This window comes from Phycodurus eques, chromosome 20, assembly GCF_024500275.1.
Source record: "Phycodurus eques isolate BA_2022a chromosome 20, UOR_Pequ_1.1, whole genome shotgun sequence".
Classification (NCBI taxonomy): domain Eukaryota; kingdom Metazoa; phylum Chordata; class Actinopteri; order Syngnathiformes; family Syngnathidae; genus Phycodurus; species Phycodurus eques.
Genome location: NC_084544.1, coordinates 417969 through 444831, shown reverse-complemented (window position 1 = coordinate 444831; position 26863 = coordinate 417969). Strand labels below are relative to the sequence as shown.

General features: G+C 47.7%; 1 protein-coding gene across 1 annotated transcript; it reads left to right on the top strand.

Annotated features, from left to right (window-relative positions):
• Nucleotides 1-1841: 1841 nt before the first annotated feature.
• LOC133396123 (uncharacterized) lies at nt 1842-25351 on the top strand. The gene is made up of 4 exons (XM_061665608.1): nt 1842-1849; nt 10996-11056; nt 11137-18959; nt 25238-25351. Exons 2-4 carry the CDS (start codon nt 11014-11016, stop codon nt 25349-25351), a joined length of 7980 nt encoding a protein of 2659 aa, XP_061521592.1. The 5' UTR covers nt 1842-1849; nt 10996-11013.
• The last annotated feature ends 1512 nt before the right edge of the window (nt 25352-26863 follow it).

The following is a 26863-nucleotide window of genomic DNA, read 5'->3' as shown; positions in this document are numbered from 1 at the left end:
ATGTAAAATGATGAACAGTTTTTTGAGCAAAGGTTATGGAAGTGGTCCTGGATGTGTTGACAGGCAGCGGCGTGGACAGGTGGTAGGCAGTGGACAGAACAGGGGGCTGACAGGAATGACGTGGGTCAAGAACACTGGGAACGAGGAGACACAAGAGTTAACAAGGGAACGAGGAGTTGAGTATCTTACAAGAGTAGGAGAGGCTGCAATACTTTGGCCAGGATTTCCGGGAACAGGCAGGCTTAAATGTAGGTGGTGATGAGGGTTGATTGGAGACAGGTGCGTGGTTTGAGGAGAAGCTGAAACAGAGAGGGGAGGGGAGAGAGAGGACGAGAGGGCGCAAGGCGCCATCCAGGCTGCAAAACAGTACTGCAGGTCAGTACATGACAGTACCCCCCCCCCCCCCCAATGGACGCCTCCCGGCGTCCTGCCAGGCTTCCCCGGGTGAGCCGCGTAGAAGTCATCTAAAAGAGTAGGATAGAGGATGAGCTTCCGGGAAATCCAAGAACGCTCCTCCGGCCCGTACCCTTCCCAGTCGACCAGGTATTGGAACCCCCTCCCCCTAGGCCTCACGTCGAGGATGCGCGACACCGTGAAGGCCGGATGGTCGTCAATAATCCGGGGGGTACGGCTGGAGGGCTTAGGGCGCAGATGGAGACAGGCTTGAGCAACGAGAGGTGGAATGTGGGATGAATCTTTAGGGACTGTGGCAGTTTTAACTGGACGGAAGTGGAATTAATGATTTTGGTGATGGGAAAAGGACGAATGAATCGTGGAGCGAGTTTACGGGACTCTGTTTGAAGGGGAAGGTCATGGGAAGAGAGCCAGACGGATTGACCCACCTTATATCAGGGCGTCGGGGAGCGATGACAGTCCGCCAGCTGCTTGTTGCATGCCGCGGACTGTTTCAGCGCTGCGCTGCCCCGACATCTTTTCCAAATCGCCTGGGCTCTCTGGAGGTGATCTTGTACGGAGGGGACTGCCACCGCCTGCTCCTGTAGGTCGAACAGTGGAGGTTGGAAACCGTAGCAAGCCATGAATGGGGGCATAACAGAGCTGGTGAGGGAATTATGAGCGTATTCAATCCGTGGGAGGAAGGAACTCCATGAGGAGGGGTTGCGGGCGGCCACACAACGGAGTGCCGATTCCAGGGTTTGGTTGGCCCGCTCCGTCTGGCCGTTGGTCTGCGGGTGATACCCCGAGGATAAGCTGGCTGCTGCGCCCACCGCCTTTCAGAATTCCTTCCAGACCCGAGAGGAAAACCGGGGACCTCGATCAGAGACTTTGTCGATGGGGATACCATGGAGTTTGAAGACACGTAAGACAAGGAGGTTAGCAGTTTCCAGGGCGGACGGGAGTTTGGGGAGGGGCACATAATGGACACACTTGGAAAAACGATCGATAATTGTGAGAATAACGGTGTTCCCTTCAGAGGGGGGCAGGCCGGTAACGAAGTCCACAGCGATGTGAGACCAAGGGCAGCTGGGAATTGGCAGGGGGCGCAGCAAGCCAGCTGGAGGTCGGTGGAAGACTTCCCTCGGGCGCAGACGGAGCAGGCTTGAACGAACTCTCGGGTGTCTTTGATGAGGCTGGGCCACCAGAAGTGCTGTTGAATGAACTGGGTAGTACGGGTGATGCCAGGTTAAGTTAATTTAGAGTTGTGGGCCCACTGCAAGACTTCCGAATGTGCTGAATCCGGGACGAACAGGTGGTCAGGAGGCCCGGTCTTGGGGTCATGTTGGGTCTTTTGGGCCTCCTTGACCACCTGCTCGATCTCCCACGTGGCCGCTCCAACGAAACATGAGGCCGGAAGGATGGATTCGGTCGGCTTCTGCTGTGCTCGAAGGAGGTGAGTGAATACGGGAGAGGGCATCTGCCTTGGTGTTACGGGAACCGGGACGGAAGGAGACACTGAAATTCAATCTGCTGAGGAATAGTGCCCAGCGTGTTTGTCGGGGGTTGAGACGTTTAGCGGTACGGAGGTAAGCAAGGTTTTTGTGGTTAGTCAAAATGAGAAATGGTTGTTTAGATCCCTCCAGCCATTGCCTCCATTCTTCAAGGGGCCATATAATGGCCAGCAGCTCGCGGTTTCTGACGTCATAATGCGAGAGGACTGCTCCAGCTCCGGCATCCGAGGCGTCAACCTCCAGCACGAACTGGAGGGAAGAGTCAGGGTGGCGCAGAATGGGAGCAGTGGTGAACAGGGATTTGAGTTTATTGAATGTTTGTGAGGCTGCTGGGGTCCACTGAAAGGGGGAGCTGGTGGATGTGAGACTGGTGAGGGGAATAGCGACCTTGCTGTAATTACGGATGAATCGGCGGTAGAAATTGGCGAATCCAAGGAAACGGGTCACGGGGGTGGGCCAGTCGATGATGGCTTGGATTTTGCTGGGGTCCGGTTGTAGTTGTCATTTTGCAATGATGTCGGCGAGGAAATGTACTGAGGATAGGTAGAATTCATATTTTTCCGGTTTAACGTATAGACGGTTCTCGAGGAAGCGCTGGAGGACTTGGCATACATGGATGCGGTATTCTTCGGGGGAGCGGGAGAAAATGAGGATGTCATGGAGATACACAAACACAAACCGGTTGAGCATGTGACGGAGGACGTCAGTAATTAATGTTTGGAAAACTGCAGCGGCGTTGGCATGACCAGATACTCGAAGTGTCCGAGAGGGGTCTTGAAGGCGGTCTTCCACTCGTGCCCCTCTCGGATACGGATGAGGTGGCAGGTGTTACGGAGGTCCAATTTGGTAAAGATTTGGGCTTCGCATAGGGGTTCAAAGCACGGGTCGATCACGGATAACGGTGATAAGAGCCTCGAGAGAGGAGGGCTCGTCTCGGAGCGCAAGCTTGTCTTTGATTTGTTCGGAGAGACCATTTGAAAAGATTCCCCTAAGGGCTGCCTCGTCCCACCCGCATTCACGAGCAAGGATACGGAAGTCGATGGAATATTCCGCGAGACGACGGGTGGCTTCTTTGCCCTGAACGGCATACCACATTGCAAAACGTGTGATCTATGGAGTACTTTGAACTGGATTATCTGTAAATTACTGTTTTTTTGTCATTGAGAATGTATTTCGAGTAATCAGTAACCAGTAATCATTGTCAGTAGAGGTATTTTTCCCATTTTGCTATTGGTAGGTGTATTGAATTGGTACTTGAGTTGAATTTGTATACTTTTGAAAGGAGTTTTTTGTTTTGTGGGAGCAGTTCCACTATTTTCTGAACAAAAACGGGTAGTTCTAAAGTATTCAGGTGTATTGGGAATCTTTTTTAGGATGACTGTTCTTACTTCATAGTTTTGAAGGAAGTTACCACCTCTAATTTGGAATTCTTGGAATAAATTTACACAAGGCGGCACGGTAGCCGCCTGGTTAAAGCGTCTGCCTCACAGTTCTGAGGACCGGGGTTCAATCCCCGGCCCCGCCTGTTCGGAGTTTGCATGTTCTCCCCGTGCCTGCGTGGCTTTTCTCCGGGCACTCCGGTTTCCTCCCACATCCCAAAAAAACATGCATGCTAGGTTCCTTGAAGACTCTAAATTGCCAGTAGGTGTGAATGCGAGTGTGAATGGTTTGTGTGTTTGTATGTGCCCTGCGACTTGCTGGCAACCAGTCCAGGGTGTACCCCGCCTCCTGCCCGATGATAGCTGGGATAGGCTCCGGCACGCCCGTGATCCTTGTGAGGAGAAGCGGCACAGAAAATGGATGGATGGATGGAAGCTTACACATGTCATGAATGCATTATTTTTGAATAAGTGATGTAGAGGGTCAACTCCACTTTGTTCTCATGTGCTGCTGTAAAGGGGTATTTTGTTCATCTCAAAATTGGGATTGTGCCAGATTGGGGAGGAATGATATGACGCTGACTGAGATTGTGTGGTTTCTGGACTTTTGCACCAAGCTGATAAAGTGGCTCCAATAATCGGATTCTTACAAATGTTTTGAGACTTGTGCTGATAAATGGGAGGTCTGAAAGTTTGGTCCTATTGCAGTCTACCTGTTCTCGTTCCAGCCAAGATTGTTGTTCAACATTTGGATGGAACCATTTAATAAGGTACTGTATTTGGCTGGCGGCACGCTGGACGACTGGTTAGCACATCTGCCTCACAGTTCTGAGGTTGCGGGTTCGAATTCGAGCCTGTGTGGAGTTTGCGTGTTCTCCCCGTGTCTGAGTGGGTTTTCTCCGGGTACTCCGGTTTCCAACCACATCCCCAAAACATGCCCGGTGGGTTAATTGAAAACTCAAAATTGCCCGTAGGTGTGAATGTGAGTGCGAATGGTTGTTTGTTTCGATGTGCCCTGCGATTGGCTGGCGACCGGTTCGGGGTGTACCGCGCCTCGCGCCCAGAGTCAGCTGGGATGAGCTCCATCACGCCCGCGACCCGCGTGAGGAGAAGCGGTACGGAAGATGAATGAATGAATGTATTTGGCTAGCTAAGTAATCAAAGTCCCCCTTCTGTTTGTCCTTTCTGAGGGATAGCTAGGCCAATTGCATGTTTCTTATTTTGAGAGTAAAACTGGAAAATGGCCGAGTCTAGCATTTGGAACAACTTCAACGTGGGTTTGAATGGGATGATTGAAAAGAAACAATTCATTTGTGGTCACGTTTTCGTTTTTACCGTAGCCATACACCCTAAAAGTGAGTTAGGGAGGCTGTTCCAACGATTTTAATCGTTTTTTTTATTTTTTTATTTGTGATTTTGATTATTCAACGCTGTAAGTTAGATAGTTGATATTCCCTGTCGGAACAGGAAAGTTTGGATTTTGGTCCGCAGGATTCCATGAGTTAGTCGTTGTAGGGAATATTGTTGTATAATTTTGACCAATTGATAGCGAATTCTGATAATTGCGAAAATGTCTCAATGAGGTCAAAAAGTGTTTGAAGTGATGACTTGGGTTCTTGTAAATCAAGAAGGATATCATCTGCATCTAGATTGACTTTGTGTTCTGACACAGGAGTGCAGGTACAGTACCCTTAATACTGATTGGCTGCTTGAACAAGAACCATCCCATATTTTTGTTCACCTTTCTGGATCGGCACTGAATTCCAAATTGACCGGAGGGGCGTTGGCCACATAAATGTCACTTGACGACATTGGCTTGCCATTACTCCGCATTACTCATTTGTGAACAATTAGCTGTGTGACAAAAGTGAGGAAAAAATATTTAATCAAATGCATCACCATAATGACTGCCTCGCCTCAGCAAGGGTGGAACAATACTTTTGGATCACGCCGTTTATTAGCTATCAAAACATGACTGTGAGACGAGGCAAACGCCGAAGCAGGACCGACTCTGACGCAAAGAGACTTCAGATCAGCTCCGCTAAAGTGATCCGACAGCAAGAGACCGACTTAAATCGGCGCGGTGAGTGCTTTCTCCATCTTCAATCGCCAACATCACGATCACGTTCGGAGGTGTTTGCATCGCAATAACATCCGTCTCCAATTCTCCATTCATACGACATCCGACCAACAGTCGAGCCGATGCTTTATTTCTGCTGTAGACAGAAAGCATTCGGCTTTGACTGCAAGTATGAGACAAGAGCGCAACAGTTCAGCTTGTTGGATAAACAACAGCAATTTTTCATGAACAAAAACTCCATGCTGCTTAGAAACATACAGAGAGAGGAATGGATCTACCCTCCAAGGCTGTTAAACAAAACATGAATTAAAAAAATAGTCAGACAGGAATCTCTCATCATATGTTGGGCGAAGTGATGATTTGAGCATGTTACAAATGTGGTGTAACTATCAGATACAACTAGTGTTAAGATATATCATTGAAAGGGAAAGTCTTCTACAAATTCTTTAAAGGGGCGCCAGCCCAATAGTACATCCATCAACCATTGCAGGTATAACGGGTTTGAATTTGAATCCGTATCCAATAGTTGTGGAAGGAGGTGCGTGACAAGAACATATTCGCATTTGTGGCAACCGGTATATAGGCGATGACAAGGTATGAATATGTTTACAACTCTGTTGTCACATAGCTTGACAAAGATCAACTGGCAAATCTTTTCCCCGTGCCATTTGAGCTTTGTCCCAAGATACTGGTTTCAAGTCGCCTATCACACACTTTTCTTTTCGTAAAGGATCCAGTCGATAGAGTTGAATGTAAAGGATTCCTCGGTGGTGGGACAGGAAACGAGGGAAACGTCCATCCATCCATTTTCTGTACCGCCTATCCTCACTAGGGTCGCGGGCGTGATGGAGCCTAACCCAGCTGTAGTCGGGGTACGCCCTGAACTGGTCGCCAACAAATCGCAGGGCACATAAAAACAAACAACCATTCGCACTCACATTTATACCTACGGGTCATTTAGAGTGGCGGCACGGTGGCCGACTGGTTAGAGCGTCAGCCTCACAGTTATGACGACCTGGGTTCAATCCCCGGCCCCGCCTGTGTGGAGTTAGCCTGCGTGGGTTTTCTCCGGGCGCTCCGGTTTCCTCCCACATCCCAAAAACATGTATGAATTGGAGACTCTAAATTGCCCGTAGGTGTGGCTGTGAGTGCGAATGGTTGTTTGTTTGTTTGTGTGTGCCCTGCGATTGGCTGGCAACCAGTTTAGGGCGTACCCCGCCTCCTGCCCGACGACAGCTGGGATTGGCTCCGGCGCGCCCGCGACCCGAGTGAGGAGATGCGGCTCAGAAAATGGATGGATGGATGGATGGTAATTTAGAGTCTTCAATCGACCTACCATGGATGGTTTTGGGATGTGGGAGGAAACCAGAGTGCCCGGAGAAGAGCCACGCAGGCACGGGGAGAACATGCAAACTCCACACAGGCGGGACCGGGATTTGAACCCGCAATCTCAGAACTGGGAGGCAGATGTGCTAATCAGTCGTCCACCGTGCTGCAGAGAGAATCTTTTCCCCGGTAAAGCTGCCTATCTGAAGACAGCTAAAGTAATGTGATCTGAATATCCATCCATCCATTTTCTGAGCCGCTTCTCCTCCTGACGTGTCGCGGGAGTGCTGGAGCCTATCCCAGCTGTCATCGGGTCCACCCTGAACTGGTTGCCAGCCAATCGCAGGGCACATCCAAACAAACAACCATTCGCACTCACAGTCACACCTACGGGCAATTTAGAGTCTCCAATTCATGCATGTTTTTGGGATGTGGGAGGAAACCGGAGCGCCCGGAGAAAACCCACACAGGCAAACTCCACACAGGCGGGGCCGGGGATTGAACCCAGGTCGTCATAACTGTGAGGCTGACGCTCTAACCAGTCGGCCACCGTGCCGCCACTCTAAATGACCCGTAGGTATAAATGTGAGTGCGAATGGTTGTTTGTTTTTATGTGCCCTGCGATTTGTTGGCGACCAGTTCAGGGCGTACCCCGACTACAGCTGGGTTAGGCTCCAGCCGTTACATTGAAGCCCTTTTTTTTTTTTTTGAGGCCATATGCACCAATATTACTGTACGGTACAAAATCATTGTTTTGTAGGTTTTTCGTGGCCTAAAACGCCCAGTACAGTACAAAGTTATTGTAAATAAATATTTAAAAAAGCTTGAAAATGTTTGAAAGTTTCACATTTGATCCAAACTTACCACGCCAGTGTGCTTGGTCATGGGGACGTTGACAGACAGTACTAATCGTAGGCGAGTCGCTTTCAAAAGCCGCGAGCAATTAGTGTGCTTTCTCGTTCCAAATCCACGGCCAAAGGCGAACGGCTTGACAAAAGAACTGTTACTGTTCCAAAACTACCATGTTCCAGACTCCAGAGACTTGTTTTGTATTCCTCAGAGCTAACACTGCCACCATGCCGCTCTCTCTCTCTCTCTCTCTCTCTCTCTCTCTCTCTGCGCTGCGCTCTACGCACAATGGACAACAGATAGAACCATCATGACATGGTCACCACATCAATGCCCCACATTCAACATGGCCGCCACGTAGGCACGTCTATTGGAATTGGTTCTAATAAGATTGTATATCTGTGACCCGGAAATAGATCAGTCCCATTGTCGGCCTGCATTGCGCCACAGCGCCAGTAAACAACAGTGGCCAATTCTGGAATTGACCGACTTTGTCAACGGCAGTAAATGGAAACTATTTTTGGACACATTGTTCAGTCCCAGCGGTCCATTTTATCCAAACATCCGTTATATCGGGGTCCGTTTTATCAAGATTCCACTGTATTTTAATTTGAATTACATTTCACATGAATAAAAAGGCGGCGGTACGGTGGACGACTGGTAGAGCGTCCAGCCTCACAGTTCTGAGGACCGGGGTTCGATCCCCGGCCCCGCCTGTGTGGAGTTTGCATGTTCTCCCCGTGCCTGCGTGGCTTTTCTCCGGGCACTCCGGATTCCTCCCACATCCCAAAACCATGCATGGTAGGTTAATTGTCAACTCCAAATTGCCCGTAGGTGTGAATGTGAGTGGGAATGGTTGTTTGTTTGTATGTGCCCTGCGATTGGCTGGCAACCAGTTCAGGGTGTACCCCGCCTCCTGCCCGATGTTAGCTGGGATAGGCTCCAGCGTGCCCGCGACCCTAGTGAGGAGAAGCGGCTCAGAAAATGGATGGATGGATGAATAAAAAGGATGAATTCTATTACACAACCACTCTGAAATAAAATACAATTATATGAAATATAAATAATTAGGGGGTCCCTGCTCCAGGTTTCCCTCCGTTTGGAGGTCCTTGACCTGGAAATTGTTGAAGACCCCTGATATAAACCATGAAAAAATGATATCGGAGAAGCAGCAAGTGTCAGTTATGGTTCTGACAAGCATAAGAAAGCAAGAAAAAGTGCCTGTCTGACTACAAAACTGAGCACTAAATCCCTACACTGGTCTAATAAACCTGTTGAGATAGCACGTCCATCTTCTAACACTGTGATTAGGATAACATGCAAACCTATCCTCCTAACAGGTCTCAACCAGAACAATCCACTATTTACATAATTGGATTGGATTTAGAATAAAAATCATTTGCATATAGCCAACAACAGAAAATAAACTTCTATATTTAAATCATTTTCCAGGTAGTTTATGCCAACAAACATCCCTTTCTTGTCCTGTATCTGCCACTATTATGGCAATTATACAGTTGTGCTTTATCAACATCGAGTCTCCATTGTCCAACTGGTCAAATAAACTTAAGAGTCCTTGGACTTCAAGTTCTTTTTTTTTAATGTATTTCACCGCAGGATCTCACAACCGCCTCTCCTGATCAGTCAAATCGGTGATGCGGCGCATCGCGGGGATCCAAACACCCAGGCATGACGTTCTGGCAGCTCTAGAGTAGACGCTTAGCTTCAGCGAAGGCCTCGTTCTTCTTTGCCACCATCAGCCTGTAGTCTGGGAATTTGTCGTGCAGGATCAGCGACGCTGAGCTGGCCGGTGTACGGTCGGCAGTGGAATCTGACCAAGATGATTCGGAGCTGGGGAGTGGGCGCATCTGACGTCTCTCCATCATAGGGACCAAGAGCATTGGGGAACCAAAAAGTAGTTTCGAGCTAGGATTACGATCTCCTGATTTCCCAAATTGCTGTATCAACATCCATCCATCCATCCATTGTCTGTAGCGCTTTATCCTCACAGGGCTCGCAAGCGTGCTGGAGCCTATCCCAGCCATCTTCGGGCGAGAGGTGGGGTACACCCCGAACTGGTCGCCAGCCAATCGCAGGACACACAGAAACAAACAACCATTCGCGCACACATTCACACCTACGGGCAATTTAGAGACTTCAATTAACCTACCATGCACGAAACCGGAGTGCCCGGAGAAAACCCACGGAGACACGGGGAGAACATGCAAACTCCACACAGGCGGGGCCGGGCATTGAACCCCGGTCCTTAGATCTGTGAGGCAGATGTGATAACCAGTCGTTCACCGTGCCGCTTGTATCAACATAATAATGAATAAATATCTATAATATTCTTTTTCTCACCACATGGAAAACTTTCAATCTGGCTGTCGGGGAAACATTTTCTGGAAAAGACAAGCTATGTCATTTGACGAATTCGAGGAGTAGTGAGAGTTCATCACTTTTACCAAACTTCTGATGTTGTTACATTAGATACCTCCAGGTTGGTCTGCTTTGCCGTTGAAATTGTAGCCACCGCCGCAGCAACGGCCGCCTGTGTCGCTGGGGACCAAAGTGCAGTAACGCCATCCCCTGTTGCAGTAAAGTCTCTGATGGAGTTGCTTCTGCAGTGTTTGGCAGCCGCCGTGCGTTTCTTCCACTTGTGAAACTTACCAGTACATCTTCGCCCATGCTGGTTACGTCGAAGGACTTGGAACAGAGTCTGCATTTTACACATCTGTGGTAAGGGTCTTCAGTAGTAAAGTTTAAACTTCTCCTTAATAAATTCTCATTGTTGAAACAAAAATTTCTAAGCATTTTGTTTGCAAAGAGAATATTTCAGAGTCCACGTTGAGCACAGAGTGGCTGAGAGCTCCGGTGAATGCTCCACTTGTTTGCTTTACGCTAACGTTGTGAAATGTCGCAATACCGGATATTGTGGGACATTGCCCTTCAGTGTCAATTTGAATTTGAATTTCACTGTAGCGTATATTGGGTTTGGATAAAAGCTTAAGTAATTTGGGAAAAGGAGAGTCGGGAGTTAGACGACTGCGTCTACTTCCGGCGTGATCCAACGAACTTCAGAGGATTATAATCCAATTATATTTGTCTCGTGTAGAGCACCACGACTCTTTATTTATTGGTAAATTTTAGGAAAAGTGACGAAAAAACCTCTATCGATCAGGGTACTTTAGAAAGCTCGCTACGTGGATGAAATAATGGGCATGACAAAAGATGGGTCTTTAGCCTCTAGAGGAGTCCACATACGTAGATGCTGCTTCAGCTGAGTCTGAGGCTATAGCAGTGAGCCATTTTCTTTCTTTGAGCCATTTTGTTGTCTACTTGTAGATTATGAAAAAAAATTGAGCTATGAATATGACACACTGGTGTTAAATTGCCAGAGAAAAACAGTGTTTCTAAAGTTGTTTTGGAAACAAATATTTATTTACTCCCTTAGAGCACATCATCTGGCACAATGGTTACTCTCAAACTGTTCACTGCTCTCCTTCTGCTGCCTGGTAAGTCTTCAAACACTCAACTAACGTAACAAATTTGTGAAATGTCATCATGTAACACTGTCTTCAACTCATTGACACAGGAATCTTCAGCCTGCCAACACAAAGACACCTGTCAAGCATGACTGAAGAGAATTTAGGACCAGAAGATGACCGTGGGAGCCAGAGAGCACACCAACGAGACTCTATTTTTGTACCTGAAGGAAGCCAACATATTCTTAACTCTGCATTAAAGAGCCCAAACAACTATGACCCCACAAATATCAAAGACACGCAAAGCCATGACACGACACAGGTCCAAAATACCCATGACTCAATCAATGAAGAACATACCCCTTCCAAGCATACCCATGGCTCCACCCGTGAAGAACACACTCCTTCCTGGCAAAATTATGAACCCACTCATGAAGAACACATTCATTCCCGGCTTACCCATGAATCCAACCATGTAGAACATACCCATTGCAAGCTTACCCATGACTCCAACCGTGAAGAACACACACCTTCCCGGCACACCCATGACTCCACCCATGTAGAAAACACCCCTTGCTGGCATACACGTGACCCCACTCAAAAAGAACAAAGACCTTGCTCAAACACTCATGACTCCTCCGATGAAGAACATGACAACAGCGATGCACCGCATACACCTTGCACCACAGTTACCGCCCTCTCCAGTGATAGCACACTTTCAAGTGAAAACACTGTTAGCACACTATCAAGTGATAGCACATTGTCAAGTGACACCACAGTTACCACACCATCCAATGATTGCACACTGTCCAGTGACACCACAGTTAGCACACCATCCAGTGACACCACAGTTAGCACACCATCCAGTGACACCACAGTTAGCACATCATCCAGTGACAGCACAGTTAGCACACCATCCATTGATAGCACCCTCACGAGTGATAGCACCTTCTCAAGTGATAGCACTTTGTCCAGTGGCACAACAGTTAGCACACCATCCAGTGATAGCACGCTCTCTAGTGATAGCACCTTCTCCAGTGATAGCACTTTGTCCAGTGACACCACAGTTAGCACAATATCCAGTGACAGCACAGTTAGCACACCATCCAGTGACAGCACACTCTCAAGTGTTAGCACCTTCTCCAGTGATAGCACTTTGTCCAGTGGCACAACAGTTAGCACACCATCCAGTGATAGCACGCTCTATAGTGATAGCACCTTCTCCAGTGATAGCACTTTGTCCAGGGACACCACAGTTAGCACACCATCCAGTGATAGCACCCTCACTAGTGATAGCACCTTCTCCAGTGATAGCACTTTGTCCAGTGACACCACAGTTAGCACACTATCCAGTGATAGCACCCTAACTAGTGATAGCACCTTCTCCAGTGATAGCACTTTGTCCAGTGACACCACAGTTAGCACACTATCCAGTGACAGCACACTCTCTAGTGGCAGCACCTTCTCCAGTGATAGCACTTTGTCCAGTGACACCACAATTAGCACACTATCCAGTGAAACCACAGTTAGCACATCATCCAGTGACAGCACACTGTCTAGTGTTAGCACCTTCTCCAGTGATTGCACACTATCCAGTGACACCACAGTTAGCACATCATCCAGTGAACGCACACTCTCTACTGTTAGCACCTTCTCCAGTGATAGCACTTTGTCCAGTGACACCACAGTTAGCACACCATTCAGTGATAGCACACTTTCCAGTGACACCACAGTGAGCACATCATCCAGTGACAGCACACTCTCAAGTGTTAGCACCTTCTCCAGTGATAGCACTTTGTCTAGTAGCACCACAGTTAGCACACCATCCAGTGATAGGACCCTCACAAGTGATAGCACCTTCTCCAGTGATAGCACTTTGTCCAGTGGCACAACAGTTAGCACACCTTCCAGTGACACCACAGTTAGCACATCATCCAGTGACAGTACACTCTCTAGTGTTAGCACCTTCTCGAGTGATAGCACTTTGTCCAGGGACACCACAGTTAGCACACCATTCAGTGTTAGCACCCTCACTAGTGATAACATCTTCTCCAGTGATAGCACTTTGTCCAGTGGAATCACAGTTAGCACACCATCCAGTGATAGCACACTCTCTAGTGACAGCACCTTCTCCAGTGATAGCACTTTGTCCAGTGACACCACAGTTAGCACACCATCCAGTGATAGGACCCTCACAAGTGATAGCACCTTCTCCAGTGATAGCACTTTGTCCAGTGACACCACAGTTAGCACACTATCCAGTGACACCACAGTTAGCACACTACCCAGTGACACCACAGTTAGCACATCATCCAGTGACAGCACACTGTCTAGTGATAGCACCTTCTCCAGTGATAGCACTTTGTCCAGTGACACCACAGTTAGCACACTATCCAGTGGAACCACAGTTAGCACATCATCCACTGACAGCACACTCTCTACTGTTAGCACCTTCTCCAGTGATAGCACTTTGTCCAGTGACACCACAGTTAGCACACCATTCAGTGATAGCACACTTTCCAGTGACACCACAGTGAGCACATCATCCAGTGACAGCACACTCTCAAGTGTTAGCACCTTCTCCAGTGATAGCACTTTGTCCAGTGGCACAACAGTTAGCACACCTTCCAGTGACACCACAGTTAGCACATCATCCAGTGACAGCACACTCTCTAGTGTTAGCACCTTCTCGAGTGATAGCACTTTGTCCAGGGACACCACAGTTAGCACACCATTCAGTGTTAGCACCCTCACTAGTGATAGCATCTTCTCCAGTGATAGCACTTTGTCCAGTGGCATCACAGTTAGCACATCATCCAGTGACAGCACACTCTTTAGTGTTAGCACCTTCTCGAGTGATAGCACTTTGTCCAGGGACACCACTGTTAGCACACCATTTAGTGTTAGCACCCTCACTAGTGATAGCATCTTCTCCAGTGATAGCACTTTGTCCAGCGGCGTCACAGTTAGCACACCATCCAGTGATAGCACACTCTCTAATGACAGCACCTTCTCCAGTGACAGCACTTTGTCCAGTGCCACCACAGTTAGCACACCATTCAGTGATAGCACACTTTCCAGTGACACCACAGTTAGCACATCAGCCAGTTACAGCACACTCTCAAGTGTTAGCACCTTCTCCAGTGATAGCACTTTGTCCAGTGGAACAACAGTTAGCACAACATCCAGTGACACCACAGTTAGCACACTATCCAGTGACACTACAGTTAGCACATCATCCAGTGACAGCACACTCTCTAGTGTTAGCACCTTCTCGAGTGATAGCACTTTGTCCAGGGACACCACAGTTAGCACACCATTCAGTGATAGCACACTCTCTAGTGACAGCACCTTCTCCAGTGATAGCACTTTGTCCAGTGACACCACAGTTAGCACACCATCCAGTGATAGCACCCTCACAAATGATAGCACCTTCTCCAGTGATAGCACTTTGTCCAGTGACACCACAGTTAGCACACTATCCAGTGACATCACATTTAGCACATCATCCAGTGACAGCACACTCTCTAGTGTTAGCACCTTCTCCAGTGATAGCACTTTGTCCAGTGGCACCACAGTTAGCACACCATACATTGATAGCACACTTTGCAGTGACACCACAGTTAGCACATCATCCAGTGACAGCACACTCTCAAGTGTTAGCACCTTCTCCAGTGATAGCACTTTGTCCAGTGGCACCACAGTTAGCACACTATACAGTGACACCACAGTTAGCACATCATCCAGTGACAGCACACTCTCAAGTGTTAGCACCTTCTCCAGTGATAGCACTTTGTCCAGTGACACCACAGTTAGCACACTATCCAGCGACACCACAGTTAGCACATCATCCAGTGACAGCACACTCTCTTCTGTTAGCACCTTCTCCAGTGATAGCACTTTGTCCAGTGACATCACAGTTAGCACACCATTCAGTGATAGCACACTTTCCAGTGACACCACAGTTAGCACATCAGCCAGTTACAGCACACTCTCAAGTGTTAGCACCTTCTCCAGTGATAGCACTTTGTCCAGTGGAACAACAGTTAGCACACCATCCAGTGACACCACAGTTAGCACACTATCCAGTGACACCACAGTTAGCACATCATCCAGTGACAGCACACTCTCTAGTGTTAGCACCTTCTCGAGTGATAGCACTTTGTCCAGGGACACCACAGTTAGCACACCATTCAGTGTTAGCACCCTCACTAGTGATAGCACCTTCTCCAGTGATAGCACTTTGTCCAGTGGAATCACAGTTAGCACACCATCCAGTGATAGCACACTCTCTAGTGACAGCACCTTCTCCAGTGATAGCACTTTGTCCAGTGACACCACAGTTAGCACACCATCCAGTGATAGCACCCTCACAAATGATAGCACCTTCTCCAGTGATAGCACTTTGTCCAGTGACACCACAGTTAGCACACTATCCAGTGACATCACATTTAGCACATCATCCAGTGACAGCACACTCTCTAGTGTTAGCACCTTCTCCAGTGATAGCACTTTGTCCAGTGGCACCACAGTTAGCACACCATCCATTGATAGCACACTTTCCAGTGACACCACAGTTAGCACATCATCCAGTGACAGCACACTCTCAAGTGTTAGCACCTTCTCCAGTGATAGCACTTTGTCCAGTGGCACCACAGTTAGCACACTATACAGTGACACCACAGTTAGCACATCATCCAGTGACAGCACACTCTCAAGTGTTAGCACCTTCTCCAGTGATAGCACTTTGTCCAGTGACACCACAGTTAGCACACTATCCAGCGACACCACAGTTAGCACATCATCCAGTGACAGCACACTCTCTTCTGTTAGCACCTTCTCCAGTGATAGCACTTTGTCCAGTGACATCACAGTTAGCACACCATTCAGTGATAGCACACTTTCCAGTGACACCACAGTTAGCACATCAGCCAGTTACAGCACACTCTCAAGTGTTAGCACCTTCTCCAGTGATAGCACTTTGTCCAGTGGAACAACAGTTAGCACACCATCCAGTGACACCACAGTTAGCACACTATCCAGTGACACCACAGTTAGCACATCATCCAGTGACAGCACACTCTCTAGTGTTAGCACCTTCTCGAGTGATAGCACTTTGTCCAGGGACACCACAGTTAGCACACCATTCAGTGTTAGCACCCTCACTAGTGATAGCACCTTCTCCAGTGATAGCACTTTGTCCAGTGGAATCACAGTTAGCACACCATCCAGTGATAGCACACTCTCTAGTGACAGCACCTTCTCCAGTGATAGCACTTTGTCCAGTGACACCACAGTTAGCACACCATCCAGTGATAGCACCCTCACAAATGATAGCACCTTCTCCAGTGATAGCACTTTGTCCAGTGACACCACAGTTAGCACACTATCCAGTGATATCACATTTAGCACATCATCCAGTGACAGCACACTCTCTAGTGTTAGCACCTTCTCCAGTGATAGCACTTTGTCCAGTGGCACCACAGTTAGCACACCATCCATTGATAGCACACTTTCCAGTGACACCACAGTTAGCACATCATCCAGTGACAGCACACTCTCAAGTGTTAGCACCTTCTCCAGTGATAGCACTTTGTCCAGTGGCACCACAGTTAGCACACTATACAGTGACACCACAGTTAGCACATCATCCAGTGACAGCACACTCTCAAGTGTTAGCACCTTCTCCAGTGATAGCACTTTGTCCAGTGACACCACAGTTAGCACACTATCCAGTGACACCACAGTTAGCACATCATCCAGTGACAGCACACTCTCTAGTGTTAGCACCTTCTCCAGTGATAGCACTTTGTCCAGTGGCACCACAGTTAGCACACCATCCATTGATAGCACACTTTCCAGTGACACCACAGTTAGCACATCATCCAGTGTCAGCACACTCTCAAGTGTTAACACCTTCTCCAGTGATAGCACTTTGTCCAGTGGAACCACAGTTAGCACACTATACAGTGACACCACAGTTAGCACATCATCCAGTGACAGCACACTCTCAAGTGTTAGCACCTTCTCCAGTGATAGCACTTTGTCCAGTGACATCACAGTTAGCACACCATTCAGTGATAGCACACTTTCCAGTGACACCACAGTTAGCACATCAGCCAGTTACAGCACACTCTCAAGTGTTAGCACCTTCTCCAGTGATAGCACTTTGTCCAGTGGAACAACAGTTAGCACACCATCCAGTGACACCACAGTTAGCACACTATCCAGTGACACCACAGTTAGCACATCATCCAGTGACAGCACACTCTCTAGTGTTAGCACCTTCTCGAGTGATAGCACTTTGTCCAGGGACACCACAGTTAGCACACCATTCAGTGTTAGCACCCTCACTAGTGATAGCACCTTCTCCAGTGATAGCACTTTGTCCAGTGGCATCACAGTTAGCACACCATCCAGTGATAGCACACTCTCTAGTGACAGCAACTTCTCCAGTGATAGCACTTTGTCCAGTGACACCACAGTTAGCACACCATCCAGTGATAGCACCCTCACAAATGATAGCACCTTCTCCAGTGATAGCACTTTGTCCAGTGACACCACAGTTAGCACACTATCCAGTGACATCACATTTAGCACATCATCCAGTGACAGCACACTCTCTAGTGTTAGCACCTTCTCCAGTGATAGCACTTTGTCCAGTGGCACCACAGTTAGCACACCATCCATTGATAGCACACTTTCCAGTGACACCACAGTTAGCACATCATCCAGTGACAGCACACTCTCAAGTGTTAGCACCTTCTCCAGTGATAGCACTTTGTCCAGTGACACCACAGTTAGCACACTATCCAGTGACACCACAGTTAGCACATCATCCAGTGACAGCACACTCTCTAGTGTTAGCACCTTCTCCAGTGATAGCACTTTGTCCAGTGGCACCACAGTTAGCACACCATCCATTGATAGCACACTTTCCAGTGACACCACAGTTAGCACATCATCCAGTGACAGCACACTCTCAAGTGTTAGCACCTTCTCCAGTGATAGCACTTTGTCCAGTGACATCACAGTTAGCACACCATTCAGTGATAGCACACTTTCCAGTGACACCACAGTTAGCACATCAGCCAGTGACAGCACACTCTCAAGTGTTAGCACCTTCTCCAGTGATAGCACTTTGTCCAGTGACATCACAGTTAGCACACCATTCAGTGATAGCACACTTTCCAGTGACACCACAGTTAGCACATCAGCCAGTGACAGCACACTCTCAAGTGTTAGCACCTTCTCCAGTGATAGCACTTTGTCCAGGGACACCACAGTTAGCACACCATTCAGTGTTAGCACCCTCACTAGTAATAGCATCTTCTCCAGTGATAGCACTTTGTCCAGCGGCGTCACAGTTAGCACACCATTCAGTGATAGCACCCTCACTAGTGATAGCACCTTCTCCAGTGATAGCACTTTGTCCAGTGACACCACAGTTAGCACACCATTCAGTGATAGCACCCTCACAAGTGATAGCACCTTCTCCAGTGATAGCACTTTGTCCAGTGACACCACAGTTAGCACACCATCCAGTGATAGCACACTCTCTAGTGACAGCACCTTCTCCAGTGATAGCACTTTGTCCAGTGACACCACAGTTAGCACACCATTCAGTGATACCACCCTCACAAGTGATAGCACCTTCTCCAGTGATAGCACTTTGTCCAGTGACACCACAGTTAGCACACTATCCAGTGACACCACAGTTAGCACACTATCCAGTGACACCACAGTTACCACATCATCCAGTGACAGCACACTCTCTAGTGTTAGCACCTTCTCCAGTGATAGCACTTTGTCCAGTGACACCACAGTTAGCACACCATTCAGTGATAGCACCCTCACTAGTGATAGCACCTTATCCAGTGATAGCACTTTGTCCAGTGACACCACAGTTAGCACACTATCCAGTGACACCACCGTTAGCACATCATCCAGTGACAGCACACTCTCTAGTGTTAGCACCTTCTCCAGTGATAGCACTTTGTCCAGTGACACCACAGTTAGCACACCATTCAGTGTTAGCACCCTCACTAGTGATAGCACCTTCTCCAGTGATAGCACTTTGTCCAGTGACACCACAGTTAGCACACTATCCAGTGACACCACAGTTAGCACATCATCCAGTGACAGCACACTCTCTAGTGTTAGCACCTTCTCCAGTGATAGCACTTTGTCCAGTGACACCACAGTTAGCACACCATTCAGTGATAGCACCCTCACTAGTGATAGCACCTTCTCAAGTGATATCACTTTGTCCAGTGACACCACAGTTAGCACACCATCCAGTGATAGCACACTCTCTAGTGACAGCACCTTCTCCAGTGATAGCACTTTGTCCAGTGACACCACAGTTAGCACACCATTCAGTGATAGCACCCTCACAAGTGATAGCACCTTCTCCAGTGATAGCACTTTGTCCAGTGACACCACAGTTAGCACACTATCCAGTGACACCACAGTTAGCACACTATCCAGTGACACCACAGTTACCACATCATCCAGTGACAGCACACTCTCTAGTGTTAGCACCTTCTTCAGTGATAGCACTTTGTCCAGTGACACCACAGTTAGCACACCATTCAGTGATAGCACCCTCACTAGTGATAGCACCTTCTCCAGTGATAGCACTTTGTCCAGTGACACCACAGTTAGCACACTATCCAGTGACACCACCGTTAGCACATCATCCAGTGACAGCACACTCTCTAGTGTTAGCACCTTCTCCAGTGATAGCACTTTGTCCAGTGACACCACAGTTAGCACACCATTCAGTGTTAGCACCCTCACTAGTGATAGCACCTTCTCCAGTGATAGCACTTTGTCCAGTGACACCACAGTTAGCACACTATCCAGTGACACCACAGTTAGCACATCATCCAGTGACAGCACACTCTCTAGTGTTAGCACCTTCTCCAGTGATAGCACTTTGTCCAGTGACACCACAGTTAGCACACCATTCAGTGATAGCACCCTCACTAGTGATAGCACCTTCTCAAGTGATATCACTTTGTCCAGTGGCACCACAGTGAGCACACCATCCATTGATAGCACACTTTCCAGTGACACCACAGTTAGCACATCATCCAGTGACAGCACACTCTCAAGTGTTAGCACCTTCTCCAGTGATAGCACTTTGTCCAGTGGCACCACAGTTAGCACACCATCCAGTGATAGCACACTCTCTAGTGACAGCACCTTCTCCAGTGATAGCACTTTGTCCAGTGACACCACAGTTAGCACACCATTCAGTGATAGCACCCTCACTAGTGATAGCACCTTCTCAAGTGATAGCACTTTGTCCAGTGACACCACAGTTAGCACATCACCCAGTGACAGCACACTGTCTAGTGATAGCACCTTCTCCAGTGATAGCACTTTGTCCAGTGACACCACAGTTAGCACACTATCCAGTGACACCACAGTTAGCACATCATCCAGTGACAGCACACTCTCAAGTGTTAGCACCTTCTCCAGTGATAGCACTTTGTCCAGTGGCACAACAGTTAGCACACCATCCAGTGACACCACAGTTAGCACACTATCCAGTGACACCACAGTTAGCACATCATCTAGTGACAGCACACTCTCTAGTGTTAGCACCTATACGAGTGATAGCACTTTGTCCAGTGACACCACAGTTAGCACACCATCTAGTGATAGCATATCATCCAGTGACAGCACCCTCACTAGTGATAGCACCTTCTCCAGTGATAGCACTTTGTCCAGTGGAACCACAGTTAGCACACCATCCAGTGATAGCACACTCTCTAGTGTTAGCACCTTCTCCAGTGATAGCACTTTGTCCAGTGGCACCACAGTTAGCACACCATCCATTGATAGCACACTTTCCAGTGACATCACAGTTAGCACACCATCCAGTGATAGCACCCTCACGAGTGATAGCACCCTCACGAGTGATAGCACCTTCTCCAGTGATAGCACTTTGTCCAGTGACACCACAGTTAGCACACCATTCAGTGATAGCACCCTCACAAGTGATAGCACCTTCTCCAGTGATAGCACTTTGTCCAGTGACACCACAGTTAGCACACTATCCAGTGACACCACAGTTAGCACACTATCCAGTGACACCACAGTTAGCACACCATTCAGTGATAGCACCCTCACTAGTGATAGCACCTTCTCAAGTGATAGCACTTTGTCCATTGACACCACAGTTAGCACATCACCCAGTGACAGCACACTCTCAAGTGTTAGCACCTTCTCCAGTGATAGCACTTTGTCCAGTGGCACAACAGTTAGCACACCATCCAGTGACACCACAGTTAGCACACTATCCAGTGACACCACAGTTAGCACATCATCCAGTGACAGCACACTTCCTAGTGTTAGCACCTTCTCCAGTGATAGCACTTTGTCCAGTGACACCACAGTTAGCACACCATTCAGTGTTAGCACCCTCACTAGTGATAGCACCTTCTCAAGTGATAGCACTTTGTCCAGTGGCACCACAGTGAGCACACCATCCATTGATAGCACACTTTCCAGTGACACCACAGTTAGCACATCATCCAGTGACAGCACACTCTCCAGTGTTAGCACCTTCTCCAGTGATAGCACTTTGTCCAGTGGCACCACAGTTAGCACACCATCCAGTGATAGCACACTCTCTAGTGACAGCACCTTCTCCAGTGATAGCACTTTGTCCAGTGACACCACAGTTAGCACACCATTCAGTGATAGCACCCTCACAAGTGATAGCACCTTCTCCAGTGATAGCACTTTGTCCAGTGACACCACAGTTAGCACACTATCCAGTGACACCACAGTTAGCACACTATCCAGTGACACCACAGTTAGCACATCATCCAGTGATAGCACACTCTCTAGTGACAGCACCTTCTCCAGTGATAGCACTTTGTCCAGTGACACCACAGTTAGCACATCATCCAGTGACAGCACACTCTCAAGTGTTAGCACCTTCTCCAGTGATAGCACTTTGTCCAGTGGCACAACAGTTAGCACACCATCCAGTGACACCACAGTTAGCACACTATCCAGTGACACCACAGTTAGCACATCATCCAGTGACAGCACACTTCCTAGTGTTAGCACCTTCTCCAGTGATAGCACTTTGTCCAGTGACACCACAGTTAGCACACCATTCAGTGTTAGCACCCTCACTAGTGATAGCACCTTCTCAAGTGATAGCACTTTGTCCAGTGGCACCACAGTTAGCACATCATCCATTGATAGCACACTCTCTAGTGTTAGCACCTTCTCCAGTGATAGCACTTTGTCCAGTGGCACCACAGTTAGCACACCATCCATTGATAGCACACTTTCCAGTGACATCACAGTTAGCACACCATCCAGTGATAGCACCCTCACGAGTGATAGCACCCTCACGAGTGATAGCACCTTCTCCAGTGATAGCACTTTGTCCAGTGACACCACAGTTAGCAAACTATCCAGTGACACCACAGTTAGCACATCATCCAGTGACAGCACACTCTCTAGTGATAGCACCTTCTCCAGTGATAGCACTTTGTCCAGTGACACCACAGTTAGCACACTATCCAGTGACACCACCGTTAGCACATCATCCAGTGACAGCACCCTCACTAGTGATAGCACCTTCTCCAGTGATAGCACTTTGTCCAGTGGAACCACAGTTAGCACACCATCCAGTGATAGCACACTCTCTAGTGACAGCACCTTCTCCAGTGATAGCACTTTGTCCAGTGACACCACAGTTAGCACACTATCCAGTGACACCACAGTTAGAACATCATCCAGTGACAGCACACTCTCTAGTGTTAGCACCTTCTCCAGTGATAGCACTTTGTCCAGTGACACCACAGTTAGCACACCATTCAGTGATAGCACCCTCACTAGTGATAGCACCTTCTCAAGTGATAGCACTTTGTCCAGTGGCACCACAGTGAGCACACCATCCATTGATAGCACACTTTCCAGTGACACCACAGTTATCACATCATCCAGTGACAGCACACTCTCCAGTGTTAGCACCTTCTCCAGTGATAGCACTTTGTCCAGTGGCACCACAGTTAGCACACCATCCAGTGATAGCACACTCTCTAGTGACAGCACCTTCTCCAGTGATAGAACTTTGTCCAGTGACACCACAGTTAGCACACCATTCAGTGATAGCACCCTCACAAGTGATAGCACCTTCTCCAGTGATAGCACTTTGTCCAGTGACACCACAGTTAGCACACTATCCAGTGACACCACAGTTAGCACACTATCCAGTGACACCACAGTTAGCACACTATCCAGTGACACCACAGTTAGCACATCATCCAGTGATAGCACACTCTCTAGTGACAGCACCTTCTCCAGTGATAGCACTTTGTCCAGTGACACCACAGTTAGCACACCATTCAGTGATAGCACCCTCACTAGTGATAGCACTTTCTCAAGTGATAGCACTTTGTCCAGTGACACCACAGTTAGCACATCATCCATTGATAGCACACTTTCCAGTGACACCACAGTTAGCACATCATCCAGTGAGAGTACAGTTAGCACATCATCCAGTGACAGCACACTCTCAAGTGTTAGCACCTTCTCCAGCGATAGCACTTTGTCCAGTGACACCACAGTTAGCACGCTATCCAGTGATAGCACATTGTCCAGAGATAGCACAGTTAGCACACTATCCAGTGACACTGCAGTTAGCACACCAGCCACTGATAGCACCCTCTCTCTTGATCACAACTTCTCCACTAACAGCATATTCACTACAGAGGTTTCTAGCTATGCTGGAGAGCATCTTTCCCCAAGTGTGTCTCCATTATTTTGCATTTTCATCTCATTGTTTCTGAACTGGGCGGACTAGAAATTGAAGCTGAATTAAATCCTCAACAGATCTCTTCATCATGACCCGCCAAACAAGCGTGTTTTGCGTTTACTGTTCCCTTGTTGTGTTACCCTCGCAGAAAGCTAACACTGATGACAAAGAGGAAAATGCAATGCCATTACATTGCATTGCTGTCACTTGATAGTGTGCTAACTGTGGTGCAATGCCATCGTGACTATCATAGCTCTCAAGTAAATACAGTCATTCACGTATCCACTTTTTGTGACATTTTTGTTTTGTTGCTGTGCCGTGAGATTTTTCAATTGTAAAATATGTTCCTTGGCTCCATAAAGGTTGGAAATCACTGCTCTCGTTAGATCGTGGATTCTAATCAGTCAGGTCAAACCAACATTACAACATGACAGAAATAATGGGTGCTAACTTACTGTAATTAAATTAATTTATTTTTGATTAAATGACTTCACCCACACTGAAAATTTAGAGCATGATTTGACAGAACGGCGGCATGTTTACGTCCAACCGTTTGTGCAACATAACGTTTTGTTGCCTGCTTGCGAGCCGTATCGTATTAAAAGTACGGGAACATACCTCATGCGAGCCTTAAACGAACGTCCTCTCCTGTCCTGAGCACCGGTGACCACCAGCACACGTTTTTCCCCATTTTGTCCTTATCATACAGTCGGCGCGATCCACTCTTGTTTTCGTCGCCACGGTAACGAGTGTATCCGGTCGCATTTGAGTTGACAAGATAAAGCCCAATGATCGTAAAAAACGGGATGCGGTGGTATGGGAATACAAGTTTTTATTGCATTAAAAAAATTTTTTATTGCATTTTATTGCATTAGTCTGACATTTGCTCTTTCACACAATCGTGAAAGAGCAAATTTGTCTTGTAGTCTGATCCGGGCATTACGTGTTGTCTGTCTCAGACGTGTTGTCTGTCCCACACCGCTGACATGTTTTTTTTTTTTCATAACTTTATTGGCGGTCAGATATTTACAGTTCTACGTCAAAAGACATGTGACGAGGCTAAAAATAAACAAGCTTTTGGATTCAAATATACTGTGCACGATGGCCCGTGTGTTTTGCGGAGCCGATCAATGTCGTCATTGATCGGATCGGCGAATTATGACATTAAAGCCAATCACCATAAAATGCTAATTATCGGCCGATACCGATCAGGCCGATAATCGGTGTAAAGTCTAGTCATCGCTGGTCATGAGTCAAGGATCTTCCAGTACATCCTGGAGATCAAACGCCACGCTTTCAGTGGAAGTGTCCCACATTGCCAAAGCTGAAGAAATCAAGACAGTCCAAGGCCAAAGTCAGTCATTTTGATGGCCTTTTACCATATGAGAGGCATCGTCCACCGTGGGTTTTTGCCACAGGGCCAAACGATCAAGCAGCACGTCTACAAGGAGAACCTCAAGCGTTTGCTTGGTTTCTGTGAGCAAGAAGAGGCGGGAGTTCTGGCAGGAGAACCAGTGGATTATTTACCATGAAAACGCGCCCGCTCACAATACCCTGAGCATCCATCTCTTCCTGGTCGTGCTGGAGCAACCTCCTTTCTCCATGTGACTTTTGCAGGGCATTGAATCAATCGCAACTGGACTGCTCCGGTTGTCTTGGAAGACATTTCCCCTCTCATCCGAGTAAGCCTGAGCTACATAGTACACAATGACAGCTATAAAGTAAGTCAGAAAAATGAACTCTCTTCAGACATTCTGGGAAACTTCGACCGTTGCACCATGGAGAGCATCCTGAACAACTGTATCACAGGTTGCTTCAGGAACTGCTCAGTTGCAGAAGGTGGTGAAAATGGCCGCAGCCTCACTTCCCACTATTGAGGACCTTTACAGAAACCCGTGTTTCAGGAGAGGAATAAACATCAGAAAACACTCCTGCCACCAAACACAGTCTGCTTGCCATCCTGGCCTCTGCGTGGTGCTATAGGAGCCCATGGACTAAAGCCACCAGGTTGCGGAAGAACTCTTGCCCTCCGAGCGGTCTTCTGGCTGAACTGTAGCCCCGGACACACCACCCACCTTCTTCAGACACATACTCACCAAACCCCCGCCCCCCGTATTGTCGACTGAAGTATACAGTATTTTTAACAATATTTTTGGACTACTCTTCATTCATACCACAATTCTGTGCACACTGTATGTAAATTATCCAATTGGACTTCTGTACACATGTATAATCTGTATAACCAGTCTCCTTTAGAAAATTCTGCTCTAGTAGTTGGCTGATGAGCTTGGGTGTCAAAAAAAGTGTGTGGGTTGCAACCCGCACAACACCTGTGGGTGCGACACCCCAGACAACTACTGCAGCTATCACGAGTAATGCAGTCATTTGTAATCGGTTTGTTTTATTTTTGTTCTAAATATGCAAATATGCAGATAAACTATTTACTACTAAATTAGTGACACTTCTCTTTATTAGCCCCAGTCAATATCTGATTTGCAGAGACGGGGACTCAAGTCATTGTGACTTGGACTTGAGTGGACCCGAGTCACTGTTTCGATGACTTGTGACTTGACAAAAACCAAAAGAGTTGAGACTTGGACTTGGGTGATCATATCTCTGGACTTGACTTGAGACATGATGACTTGAAAGACTTGTTGTTCATTTTAGAAGTTTGGTTCACGGATCAAATAAAGTAATTCAATTAAACTGGCGAATGTCACGATTTGAGGATTTGCCCGTCAATTAGTAAAACTCCTCCCTCGCTACGGAGAAGCACACCCTCATATCGGAGAGATTCACTAGCTTCGTCATGTCATGATGGGATGTGCTGAGAGTTATTCCGTTTGCCTAGAAAAACTTCGAAGTGCTTTGTAATCTGGCGAAGAGCATCCATCCATCGATTTCCTGTACCACTTATCGTCATTTGGGTCGCGGGCCGATCCCAGCTATCTTCGGGCGAGAGGCGGGGTACACCCTGAACTGGTCGCTAGCCAATCACAGTGGCGAAGAGCACAATGCAAAGTTTGTTCAAAGACAACGGACAG